Source organism: Porcisia hertigi, chromosome 25, assembly GCF_017918235.1.
Source record: "Porcisia hertigi strain C119 chromosome 25, whole genome shotgun sequence".
Lineage (NCBI taxonomy): Eukaryota > Euglenozoa > Kinetoplastea > Trypanosomatida > Trypanosomatidae > Porcisia > Porcisia hertigi.
The window spans coordinates 78,248-90,379 of NC_090584.1; the positions used below are offsets into that span (position 1 = coordinate 78,248).

The 12,132-nt window shown below is 56.5% G+C and overlaps 4 protein-coding genes across 4 annotated transcripts; all 4 read right to left on the reverse strand.

The window, feature by feature from the left end:
- Positions 1-906: 906 nt before the first annotated feature.
- On the reverse strand, positions 907-2,724 carry JKF63_04524 (uncharacterized protein; the record flags this gene model as incomplete). Its single annotated transcript, XM_067900508.1, has 1 exon — positions 907-2,724. The coding sequence occupies one exon, from the start codon at positions 2,722-2,724 to the stop codon at positions 907-909; it is 1,818 nt and encodes a 605-aa protein (XP_067756529.1).
- A 1,926-nt stretch (positions 2,725-4,650) lies between these two features.
- JKF63_04525 (uncharacterized protein) lies at positions 4,651-6,501 on the reverse strand (the record flags this gene model as incomplete). Its single annotated transcript, XM_067900509.1, has 1 exon — positions 4,651-6,501. The coding sequence occupies one exon, from the start codon at positions 6,499-6,501 to the stop codon at positions 4,651-4,653; it is 1,851 nt and encodes a 616-aa protein (XP_067756530.1).
- Positions 6,502-7,319: 818 nt separating this feature from the next.
- On the reverse strand, positions 7,320-7,592 carry JKF63_04526 (uncharacterized protein; the record flags this gene model as incomplete). The annotated part of the gene is made up of 1 exon (XM_067900510.1): positions 7,320-7,592. The coding sequence occupies one exon, from the start codon at positions 7,590-7,592 to the stop codon at positions 7,320-7,322; it is 273 nt and encodes a 90-aa protein (XP_067756531.1).
- A 657-nt stretch (positions 7,593-8,249) lies between these two features.
- On the reverse strand, positions 8,250-11,453 carry JKF63_04527 (uncharacterized protein; the record flags this gene model as incomplete). Its single annotated transcript, XM_067900511.1, has 1 exon — positions 8,250-11,453. The coding sequence occupies one exon, from the start codon at positions 11,451-11,453 to the stop codon at positions 8,250-8,252; it is 3,204 nt and encodes a 1,067-aa protein (XP_067756532.1).
- Between the last annotated feature and the right edge of the window lie 679 nt (positions 11,454-12,132).

The window sequence follows — 12,132 nt, forward strand, 5'->3', positions numbered from 1 at the left end:
GTGCTGGCGCGTCTATGTGAGCAGATCCACACCACACCTACACACAGAGAGAGAGTCGCACCCACTCAAATGCCAAGTTGTGCGCACAGCAACGACGTTTACATACCCATATCGACTCATTACAATATTTGAGATGCCTTAGTACACAGATGAGTATCCATTATGAGCAGTAAGGCAGAACAAGGTAGAGACAGGAAAGACAGGGCAAACCACCCGTACACACAAAAAAAAACGGCTGATGGAGGTGCCTTGTTCTCATTACGCGCCCACACATACTCATACTTGGGGAAGGGGAAGAAAGGGAGACAAACATTTTGCGGGGGAGAAAAAAGCCGCCAGTCCCACCCAAAAAAGGGACCACTCGCACAGGCCACCGGGAGAGTTATCAGGACAAATATATAATTAAACACGCACACACACACACACACACACACACACGCACACAGGCGACAATAAGAAAACGAACACGCGATTCGGAAAGTCCTGTGATGATAGTTGTGTCGGATGGCGTGCTGATCAAGAATAGTGTTCGGGTGTAGGAGGCGAGAGCATGTGTGTGTGTGTGTGGGTAGGTGGGTGGGTGGGTGGGTGGGAGGGTGGGAGGGGGGCAGAGAAAGAGCGGCGAACATCCTCTGCATGTGTAGCGGGTGGATGCCAGCCTAGATGTGGCGAATGCCACACTGAAACAACGCACAGACATCAGGCAGTCGCCATCACAAATCGAGAAGCACATACGCGTAAACTCACATCGGGCACCCAACGCTCTACGGAGGAACATAGCGCGCACATGAAGGGCAGACCAGAGAAAGAGAGCACTGGCGCTGGGCACTGCTGGCACGACGCCACTTCAAGTATTTCACGCACCATCTCTGCAGACCCAACACCACACACAAGTGCAAAAAAGCCTCAACGAACACCCGACTTTTTGGAGCGAGGTGCTGGGGGGATAGTGGGGGAGGAGACAATGTCGTTCGTGGAGCTGTTCCCGTTGCTGCTGCTTCCTATGTCGTTGCCATTAGATGTAGGCGTTGAGCCAGCGACGGCCACTGCCGATACTCGAGCGCAAGCCGGCGCTGGTAGCTTTATAGAGAAAGAGGACGGTGATTGCCCACGAGAGTTGCCGCTGCCAGTTTTGCCTGACGGACTGGTGATGCCATTCACAGTGCCACCGCTGTTCGCTTGATTGCGTCGGCTAGCGGGAACCGGGATGGCAAGTCCACTGTCGCTGATAGGGATTGGCGGAGTGGCCAAGAAAACGCCAGCGCCGCCTCGACCGCGGCCGATCGGCGGCGGCGGCGGCGGCAGCGTCGATGGAGGCAGCCTTGCCATGCTACGGTCGTTGCGCGCGATCCCACCACGCCCGCGTGGCAGTGGAATACTTGGGCCGGCGTGCGACGGAGAAAAGTTCGATTCCGCCTTTAACATGTAACTGTCAATTAGGTCGCGCACATCAGCACCTGTCTCCAGTCTCAGACGCGAGCCGTCCCGCTGCTTGAAGAGCAATACACCGTCTAACGACCGTGTGGCGGCTTCTGGAATGTAGCAGTGATGCTGTACCCACTCAAGAGGGCACGTCTTGACGTCGCGTCGGCCGGGCGTTCCGTTTGATAACACTCGCGCGTACCCGAAAATTGTGGGTGGGTTGGAAAGGAGGAAAACAACGACGGCTGAGCCACGGGCATCTATGCAGGCCTGCACCTCGTCTGAAAAAATAGGGTTCGGCCAGAAGTACTCTTCCCGCACGGCGTCCTCGGCGTCTTTCTCGGTTATGTAGGTGATAAAAGTTGCTATGGGTTTCGATTTGGTGACAGCGTTGCTCGGCAACGCAGCAGCTGCCGCGGGCGTTGCTGCAGGGGAACTAGCCAGGGGCACGATGGGTGCATGTGCAGTGGTCGTGTTAGACGCAGTAGATGCCTGCAGGCGCTGTTGGCTGCGCGGGGCAGGAAGCGCGGGGCCTTCGTAGTCGAGTCCGCCACCAATGGGAGTAAGCGCAGTGGGCGGGATACGTCGCTCCACTATGATGCTGCTGCGCGGCGCTGGAACATTAGGATTGTGCGATGGCGGTGGCGGCGGTGGGGGCGGCGGAAGGACATCGATGCGGTGTGAAATGATGTGGGCGCGCGGTGGTGGTGGTGGCGGCGGCGGCGGCGGGGGCGGCGGGAGCATCGACTCCGACAGCATTTGGTAGAGCTTCTCTCTCGCTGGCTCACGGTCACTGAGCTCAGTGTAAATAAAATCTTTTCCGTAGAACTGGAGGACGCGCGGAATGATGAGGAGTTTGCTGGGGTCGTGTAGGATGACCCAGCCTCGACCATTACAGCTCACATTTTGACCTGGGAAAACATCTGCCTCTTTCACCATGTCAAATGTCTCGAAGTACCGGCCCAGCATCTCCGGCGTTGTATCGAAGGGCAGGTGAGAGACGTAAAGGCAGACGTACTTGGTGGCAGTAGCATAGAGAGACCCGGTGCGGGGGTCTTTGAAGAAGGCATGGTATTGTGCGTTTGGGAGAAGCTTAGGCAGCGTCACACCGCTCTCATCAACCGAGGTGGAGAGGGGCACCTCGCGCGGCGGCAAATGCCTCGGGTCGAAGAGCTTTGTGCCTTCAGGAAAGTACTGATAGAGGGCAAGACGATAATCCTCCATCAACGACAGCCGATCACCGTTGACATACACAAACGGTGTCGGCGTCGGGGCGCTCACGGATCCGGCGTCGCTGGACATCGCCACCCTTTTTCGCTGCCAGGAAGGAAAAAAACAACCCGCGCAGATAACAGCAGAACTGTGAACGAGAGAACAAAAGACAAGAGGAGAGAGAGTCTCCGAACTTATGCGTGTGATGTACTGTACTGCGGATGGGAATAGCAAAAAGGTGCGCCGAGAAGAGGATGGTGAGAGTGTGATACGTATGATCGATCACCGCCAATATTGTATATATATATTTATATTATATATATATATGTGTGTGTGTGTGTCTCAAAGACGGGAGAAGTCTAGCAAAGCGAATGAGAACAGGGGGGAGGTGAGTTGCTCTGTGAACAAAATGATGGGGTACACAAGCCAGCACAATGTCTGGAGGAGACGCGATGCAGTATAAACTGGGGAGGGGGGAGGGGAGGGGAGGGGAGGGGAGGGGGGCGAGTGAATCAGGCAAACACTAATGAAAAGGCAGGAAGTGTCAGCTACACCACTGACGCGCAGTGTGTGTTTGTGTGTGTGTGTGCGTGCCCACGCGTATCGGTGAGAATATACGCCACAAGCGGATCCTATAGGCGAAGAGACTTGTGGGGGGGAGGGAGGGCGGGGAGGGAGAGGGAGGAGGGAGAGGGGGAGGGAGAGGGGGAGGGAGAGGGGGAGGAAGGGGTGTGGCAAACGTAATGAGCGACCGAAAGCGCCACAGTAACGCCGTGATGGGGGAGTCAATGAAGAAATTACAAGACATATACAGAGAGGGACAGACTGTACGACACACATACGCATTCGAAGGGTGCGAAAGGGGGAGGGAGGGGGGGGGGGTTGATGGCGAGAGGTCACCCCAGGAGGCCTGTTAGAGGAGGAAAAACACGTTCATCACAGCTGAGGTGCACACGCGTCCACTGAGCCTCCGGGCGACCTTTGAGATGAAGAGTGTGTGTACACGCGTTGGCAGAAAACCAAAACGTCTTCACGTCGTCCGCCTGCAAATTACCGAAAATAATATAACGGGTTTCTTTTTGTGGTCACGTCAGTCCTCACCGGCCTCCTCTCTCTCTTTAGGGGGAGTCACACGCGGCAACACTGCACCAAAACGTTTCTGCAAGGCGTTTTAAAGGCGCCGCAGTAACGCTGTTTTTTTTTGTTGTTGGGGGGAAGAAGATGGGGGGTTGTACCTTCTCCTTTTTTTTTTGAATCCCGTGTACTGGGTACGAAAGCGCTCGCTGAATCGCCCCCACCCTCCCCCCCTCCCCCAACTCAAGACAAACAGGCACAGAGAGGCACAGGAAGGCAGTAATTGGAGACTCTCCAGCCTATTGCCCCATTACCCAAACGGAACAACAAAAAAAAGGGTGGGGGGCAAAAAAAACAGAAACGATACACACCAACACCGTTTCGCTGCTGACCGTGCATAGAGAAGCGGGGGATTAGCCGATATACCTGTCCGTGTAATGCTGATAAAATCAAGAGGGAAACAGAGACACACTCGAAACGTGTAAAGCAGCAGCACACATTTCTTTGCGCGTTTTTAGACATTAAAGATGGGAAAGCGAGAAGGAGGAGGAGGAGGGAGGGGGGGGTGTCAATCAACGCAAGAGTGTGTCTACATAAACCATGAGAAGCACAGTGCACCTCTGTTTTCTTGTGTGTGAGGGCGCGCCTCAACGCCAATCCATCCAGGGCACGACTCACTTCTCGCGGCTATGCCCCCGCAGAAACCAACACGCTGCCAACCGAGGCAGCCCGAGAGACATGCACCAGCATAAAGGACTCGATGTGGGCTTTTGTGTGGCCGCAGTGGTACGCGCACCACACACAACACACCATGCCCCCCCCCCTCGGTTGAAGGTGACTGCACTGGCCATTCAGTGGTGAGCGGTAGGGCTAAAAGGAAGTCGAGGTGCTCATCGGCTGGGGGGAGAGGGAGGTTGAAGTGGCGACGCCAGTCGGAGACAACTACGCGGCCTCCTCTACCAACTCCCTTTCCTCTACACACTCCATTGACACCCGAATCTTTTCTGTGCCGCTCAAGGTGCAAACCACAGCCACCTTGCAGACGCGCTCAAAGGGCAGTGTGTTTGTGTGCTGGGTTGACCAAGACCAGAGAGCTGGTAGCAGTGCCAGGGGTACATCCTCAGTGACGACGACAGTGGCACAACAAACGTCCTCGAAAGTGGCCCCGAAGAAGGCGAGATAGCGCTCGCAGTTCGCCATAGAAAAAAGAAACTCTGCCACAGTGTCAGCGACATCCGACCCCACCTTTTCCCCGCACTGCTTTGCCAGCAAGGCCGCGATGTGCTGCTGGCAAGTAGCAGGGAGATCGGCGGCGGTGGCCACCTCCCCCGTTGGAGGCAGCCGTCCAGGCGCCGCGCTCACAAACAGTCGCGAGGCCCCGGCAGATAGACACACGCGACGAGCCTGAGAGTACGGCCCGGGTTCTCCAAATGCCCAGCAGCTGCGACTTTGCGCGTGCAGCACACGTTGTTGAATTGTTTCTGTTGGCGCTGCGAGTACTTCGGCCTCCAGCACGGCCGTCGCCGGCAATCCACTACGCGCTGTGATGAGAAGTCCAGGAGGACAGACGTGGGACACCTTGTTAGCATACGCGGTGCGGCACAACACTTCCCAGGAGGGCTCGGGAAGGGAAATGTGGTAGTAGAAAGGAGTAAGGCTGTGTTCTGTTGCCCATGCCTGCAACGTAGCAAGGCAGGTATCGAGTGCCTCGGCAGCTGACGTACAAGCATCGTGCGGGGCTGTGTATGTATGATGTACAAAGCCCTCTCCTGAGGCGGCAATACTAGCACCCAAGAACATAGCGCTGCCTCTGCTGCTGATAAGTGGCATTGTCGAGATATTTGTGTCGCATGTGGTGTAGAGGGATGGTGTTGCGTTCGGTGCAAGGTGGGAAGAAGAGAGACTCTGCAGGAGCGGCATCACGTCCGAGGGGAATGTGAGGTTGCCGGCTTGCAGGTGCGTCAGCAGCTCCTTCTCTTGTGCCTGTTGCTCCGCTGACTTGGGCACAGGTGTGACAACGAGCAACCCATGCCCCGACGGCGAAATGTCGTTGTCGTCCTGCAGAACCACCTCCAGTGAAGTCACCGTCAACCGTTGTGAACGGAAAAGAGGGCAGTTCAACACAATTGTCTCATACTCGCCACCTTCGCCAGCGAGGTGGGACTGGTAGAGCTCTGACATCATCTCCAGTGTCGGACGTGCTTCCTCAAGCGTCTTGCCAATCAGCCGGCGCGGCATCAGCCCAATGGACGCCGTTTTGACCAGGATGGCCTGCACATTCAGTGCATGGGCCATATCTAGAATTTCACCAGGTTGGCGCATCCACAAATACGCTAGCGACTCGAGCCCAAGTCGGTCGCAAATGAACTCGACACGGTTGCGCTGGTAGTTGGAGAGGATGGCGCCGCTGGTGAGCCCCTGGACGTCAGGGAATTCCTCCTTTACCGACTTGATCAGTGCGTACAACGACTCCACCTCATCCCCTTCGGGCGGCTTCTCCGAGTATAGCAACGACTGGTCCTTGGCACCACCGCGCTTCACGTAACCGCGGCGGAGCGGCAGTCCGAGACAAGTGGCAATGCCCTCCACAGCCTCAAAACCGACTGTTTGGTACATGTACGAGTCGATCTCGTGCCCGTGGGTGCCCTCCTCGGACCTGCCCAATGACGCACCTTCGCTTTCCAAAAAGGGTGCCATGTTCACAACGACAGCCGGTTCGTGTCCGTAGCGGTAGGCCATTAGCACCGCCAGGATGCTGTCTTTACCCCCCGAGAGAAGCGCAATGGTCTTCATTTGCGCAGCGCCGTTCAGTCAGGCAAACGTGAGGTGCAGGGAATAAAGGAGTCGGTCACAATCTAGATAGGTAGATGGGTCTACCCTCAGAGCCTTTTCCCGAGGACGACAGTATGGTGCGTATGTGTTTTGTTGCGGGGGAGGGGGGGGGGGGGGGGGGCAGCCCACTGCACATCCTTACGTTAAAGCGGCGACGCAGCATAGCCCAACATTGAGAGAGAGAGACGGACATATCAAAGAACAGAAGAGTTTAGCGGGGCGCATGTCTTCAGATGGCACCACTTAGGGCAGAGAGAAACGACAACTGAGGTGAAGACGTGCAAGGGGTGGGGCACATATCCCGAAGATGTTCAATCAAATATATACATATATATATATATATATTGACGCGAAATCATGCTAGCTGCATCGCGAGTCCACGCTTGAACTCTTCACAACTCCACCCTTTTTTGTGTGCTGTCCATGGGGGGAGATGAAGGGTCAAGGACACCCCATGAGGGCGTTCACCTGCCCTTTCCTGCTCTTCACTGGCATGGGGTATGTGTCAACGTGTGCACCGGCGGGGGGGGGTGCATGTGCTCGCGGTGTGTTTATGTTGATCAACGGTTCAAAGAGCATAACCACCACCACATCTGTTTCACCTCGAAAAATGTTGTACTGAGGACTGATGAAGCCTCATGAAAGATGCGATTCTGCCGCATTAGTGGAGGGGAAAGACTGCCTCACCAGATGGTGTGCGGTGGTGCATCAGCACGCCACAACATGCCTTCGTATGTGCTGTACACACACACACACACACTGGATGCCGCGCTCCTGTACTACGGACTCCTGTGGGGGCGGTTGAACTGGTTGTACACTATCGCAGCTGACATGGCGCCGATCAGCACCCCACGAAAAACACTAGAGTGGACCTCTTGGAAGAGTGCAACAGCCACAACGACGATCACACCGCGCCTTTCCGCCGGCGTGAGACTCCATGACGGTACGGCCTTTCCTGATGAGGTTTTCGGTGATGTTTCTTCAGTCGTGGCCGTGACGTCCGCAGTCACCGCTGCTGCGCCCGCGGTATGTGTTGGGCCCGCCTCACACATGGGAAACTGTGTGTGTGTGTGTATACCTGTATTAACTCCTCTCAGTAGTGTGGAGTAGATGAATCCGTAGGCGTGCAAACAGAAGAGGGGGGGGTCGGGGGAAAAAAAAGAGGGATCGGTGTGCGCGCAGGGCAGAGGCCATTGACGGAGAGAGCAACATCAGGAGAATGTGAGACCTGTGTGAGGCCCACAGTGCATGAGTGTACGCCCGTGATTATCACAACGGCAAGAGACACGGGAAGGGAGGGGAGGGGGGAACATCGCAAGACGATCTCGAGTGCTACCGTTGCCGCATTGGGGATATTTCTGTTAGAGTAGCTTCTGTCCCAGAAAGTCTGGTGCAGGTTTGGCAGCGATTCGTCACGGCGACAATGGCGTAGAACACACACACACATACCAATGTCGTCCAAGCGGCGCAGTGTGTGTGTGTGAGTGTGTGTGTGAGTGAGCGTGTGTGTGTGCACCGCTACATGGTGTCACTGGACCAATGCACGTATGCTCACGTCTTCGCCTCGCAGTCAAGACTCGTCAACCGGTGGCGCAGTGTAGCCACTCTGTAGTGTACACATAGAGAACACCTCAGTAAACCGGTACGACTTTTCACCTCACACGAGTCCCCACCCTCTAGCACACACGCGAAACACCAGCAAGGTAAAACTACCGCCGATCACGCCTACTGTGTAATCGATGGTGCACGTCGCTGCGAGAGTCCCGATCCGAGTCCTCTCGTGGGGAGCGATGACGATCACCGCGGTGGTGATAGTGACGATGGTGGTGAGAAGAGGAGGATGTCGACTCGACGCGGCGCGAGGAGGAGCCGCTATGATGATCGGAACGGGGGCGATCACGGTGACGGTAGTGATCAGTGGATGGTGGTGTTTCCTTAGCGCTGTCGTCCTCGCGGCTCCGCTTCGATGGATTACCGTCGAGAGTTTCGCTCCGCTTGAGCCGCTTCCCACTACTGGACGTCGAGGCGGAGTCTCTCCCCCGTCTCGATGGCGACTTTGGGGGCACTGAAAGCGGGTCTGACCCACGGCGATGCGGTTCGGTGTCCCCCTCACTCGGATACAAGGTTCTCGCAGCAGTTGACTGGGTTGAGAGAAGCGTCGTGGGCTCAGGTGCTGGGGGTGCTGTCCACAGTGACTGAGCCTCCTCTTGTGACACCTCCGGCGCAGCCGGAAGAGGCAGGAAGGGGAAGTCCATGACAGTTCTTTGGAGATCCTCCAAACCCACGGAGTCGTTGAGGACGGGGTAGATGGGCAGGTGCAAGGAGAGAAACTCGATGAAGTCAATACGCAGAAAGTCCTTCGCGCCTTTGTGGTTGGCAAACTGGCATCGCACACCGTCCGTGACACGAACCACGCTGTTGCCGAGCTCCGCAGTGTTGAAGAGTGGCAGTGAACACAAAAATGCATAGAAGTCAAACTGCTGATCGGCGGTCAAGACAGAGGTCGGTATAAAACAAGCGGTGAACCCTCCAGGCAAGGCGTCCACCTTGCCGGGTCCAACCTCGACTGCTTTCGGCATGAGTGGCAGCGGCAGCAGTGAAGAGGGAGGCTTTGAAAAAGAGGGTGCCAGTGGTGGTCGAGCAGGCACCGGTTCGTCGTGGGAGGTCCCTGCCAAAATGTTTGAAGAAGGCGGGGCAATCCCCCTGAGATTATCTTCCTTCATCGTGGTGAGCCCCTCTGTTTTCACTGCGTGCTCCATGGCCTGCGCCTCAGCTGCACGCGTGATCTTCATGGACGTCTCCCCATCGTCGGCCCCACTAATACTTTGCCCACCATCCCAGAGGCGTTCATTCACCTCCTTGCCATTCACCGTGCCTGCATGGACGTGGGATACGAGCATCTTTCCCTCAACGTTGCTCAAATGGTGTCGCCACTCCACCTCGCCCACAGCACCCGCCGCATTGCTCGTGATCGACTCTGCCGCCTTGGACTCCAGCGCCCTTGCGGCTGGGGTAACTTTACACCCCTTGAACCCGAAATCGCTCGTCGCAGCGGCAGCCGTCTCCTTCGACTTCGCCAGCTCCGCATCGTCTTCAGGCTCCAGCGGCGTGGCGACTGGCTGTTGGCCCTCCGTCATGGTGCCCATCGATGCGTGACGAGCACCGCTGGTCTGAGTGCCCGCGTGGCAGCGCAACGCCTGCAACTTGCGCTGCTGCACGTAGTCGAAGGAATAGAGGAACTGCGAGGCGATCAACTGGAGATGGGCAAAAACAGCTTCCTTGTCACGCCGACGCTCGAAGCGGTGCAATCCGATGCGGCCCAGCTCCGAAGACGCAGAGGACAGCTTCAGTGAGTCCAACGTGTGCCGGGTAACGGGCGTACCACGTGAGCGCGAGGATGTCGGCAACCCGTCAGCTGACTTGCCGGTCACTGGAAGCGGCTGGAGGCGGACTTCGACAACGTCGCTGTAGATGGGACTGGTCAGCGCCTCCAACACACACGCAGCCGTGACTGTCTTTGAGGACGGACCTGGTTTAGCGCTCTGCACGAGGGCTGTTGTGTCGTATCCGTGTTGTGAGGCAATCGAGTGCAGCGTTGTCCAAAGCAGAGGTCTCGCGTCAGGGGGAGGAAGCAGCGCACAAAGAAGTGTACCTGTTTTGCTTGCCAACTCCGCTTTACTGTTGTCTACCGGGTCAATCTGCTCCCGCACTTCCTTCCCACAAACGTTTGGTCCAGCGGACCCCGGCGCACAGTCGATGGGGACCAGTCGAAGCGCTCGAATGCACCGATAAACCCACGGCACTGTCACCGTGACAGCTTGCAGAGCAGTGTTTGGGCCCATTGGCGTCTCCACTGATGTCAGCTGCGCCGCCGCACGCGACCGAAGCGCAGATGGGGGACTTGTAGCGCACGTCTCCAAGACGCGCGCACCAAAAGAGGAGCAGGAGGCCTTGCTATCGCCTACTGGGCGCTCTTTGCCCTTGTGGCGTGACACAGATCCGTGGCCGTCACTCCTTCCGTCGCTGGTATCCGTGTCCGTGCTGTCGACCAGACTGCCTGACTCCTCTTCACCTTCGCTTTCACTCTCATCTCCAGAGGAAGATGTAGAGAATGACGCACTTGAAGAGGTCGTGCTTGACGACCCAGCGCGCTGAGCTGGCGGTGGTGGGAGGGCGAGGATGTGCGTGGCCTCCGTCGCTGTATGCACAATGCGGCCTCCATGGGAGCTGATCAGCTGCATCAAGCTAGCCTCTGTATCAGTGCCCTCGAGAAAGAATCTGCAGAAGGCGAAGACAGTGGTGTTGCTGAGTGCGACACAGCTGGCGATGGACGAGGAGGGGTAGCGCAGGTACCATTCTGAGAAAAAAATGCAGCGGGAGAGGGCGTAGAGCAGTTCCATCGAGTCCGCCGCGTCCTTTCCCTCATTCGTATGACAAACCTCAATGAGCTGCAGCGCCGTGGCGTTGCTCCAGCGCAATGCATCGTCAATGACGAGAACGGTACGCGTGTAGTCCGCGGGATCCACACCGAGACTGCTAAAGCTGAACTGCGAAGAGCCCGGAGCCACGGAGATACGTCTGGCATCAGCGAGGAAGCTCACCCAGCCAAAGGACTTGAGAATCGTCGCGGTGTCCTCCTTGCACCATGGCGTCATAAGGTGAACTCTGTTGCCGGACGAAAAGAGTACCTGCAAGAATAGGGTCGCGTTAGGTAAAGCAAAAACGGGGGTCAGTCGCCGCTCTCGAGTGAAGTGGAGTCGCCGCACAGTCGGATTGCCGGCTCGTTTCACTGTCAAGGCGCTGTCCTCAGAATTGGAGGTCCCGGATATCGCGCCATCGTGGCACAGGGAGGACGGAATGGTAAAGGACACGAGTGTTTCAATCGAAACAAAAAAATGCAGCCCACCCCACATGGGTACGGGGACAGAGAAGTCTCCTCTTCTCCCTCTCAATGAACTGACAACGTGTGCGCACGTAACCGCTCTTAAGTGGGAAGAGGGGAGGAAGTGCGCACCTCTGTATGTGTGTGGGGGTGTGTGTAAGTGGAGGGGAGGGAGGGTGGAGGGAGGGGGGGGGGGTGGTGGATCTGGTGTGAGTGTGTGTGTGTATGGCTTGTGCTGCCGTCATTGCCTTCATGTTGCTCTGTATACACATTCACGCACATACACACATATGCATCTCCTCTTCCGTTGTCATTTCTCCGCTTTCTGCGTTTTGTGAGCGTTCATCTGTCACGTGTGTCGTGCAGCGAGACGTCTTCACAGAAACCAAGGGAGGGGAATTAGAGGAGGGGAGGCGGAGGCACACACAAACACACACATTATATATATATGTATATACAAATATAGATATATGCATGCACAAGGCAGTGGAGACGGCAGGATTTCACGTAGACGTTGCCGTGTCACGAGATCCGCCAGCAAAGCCAGTTACGGGGACTAGGCAGCGCAGGCAACGGTGTGCGCCTTGCTGTGTCTCCACACGTTCAGGTTTTTCCCGTATTTCTTTTCGTTTTCTATTGCAAACATACCAGAACGAGTGGTAGTGTACCAGAGAGAGAGAGGAACCGTAATGGAGCCCGCACAAGGGTGC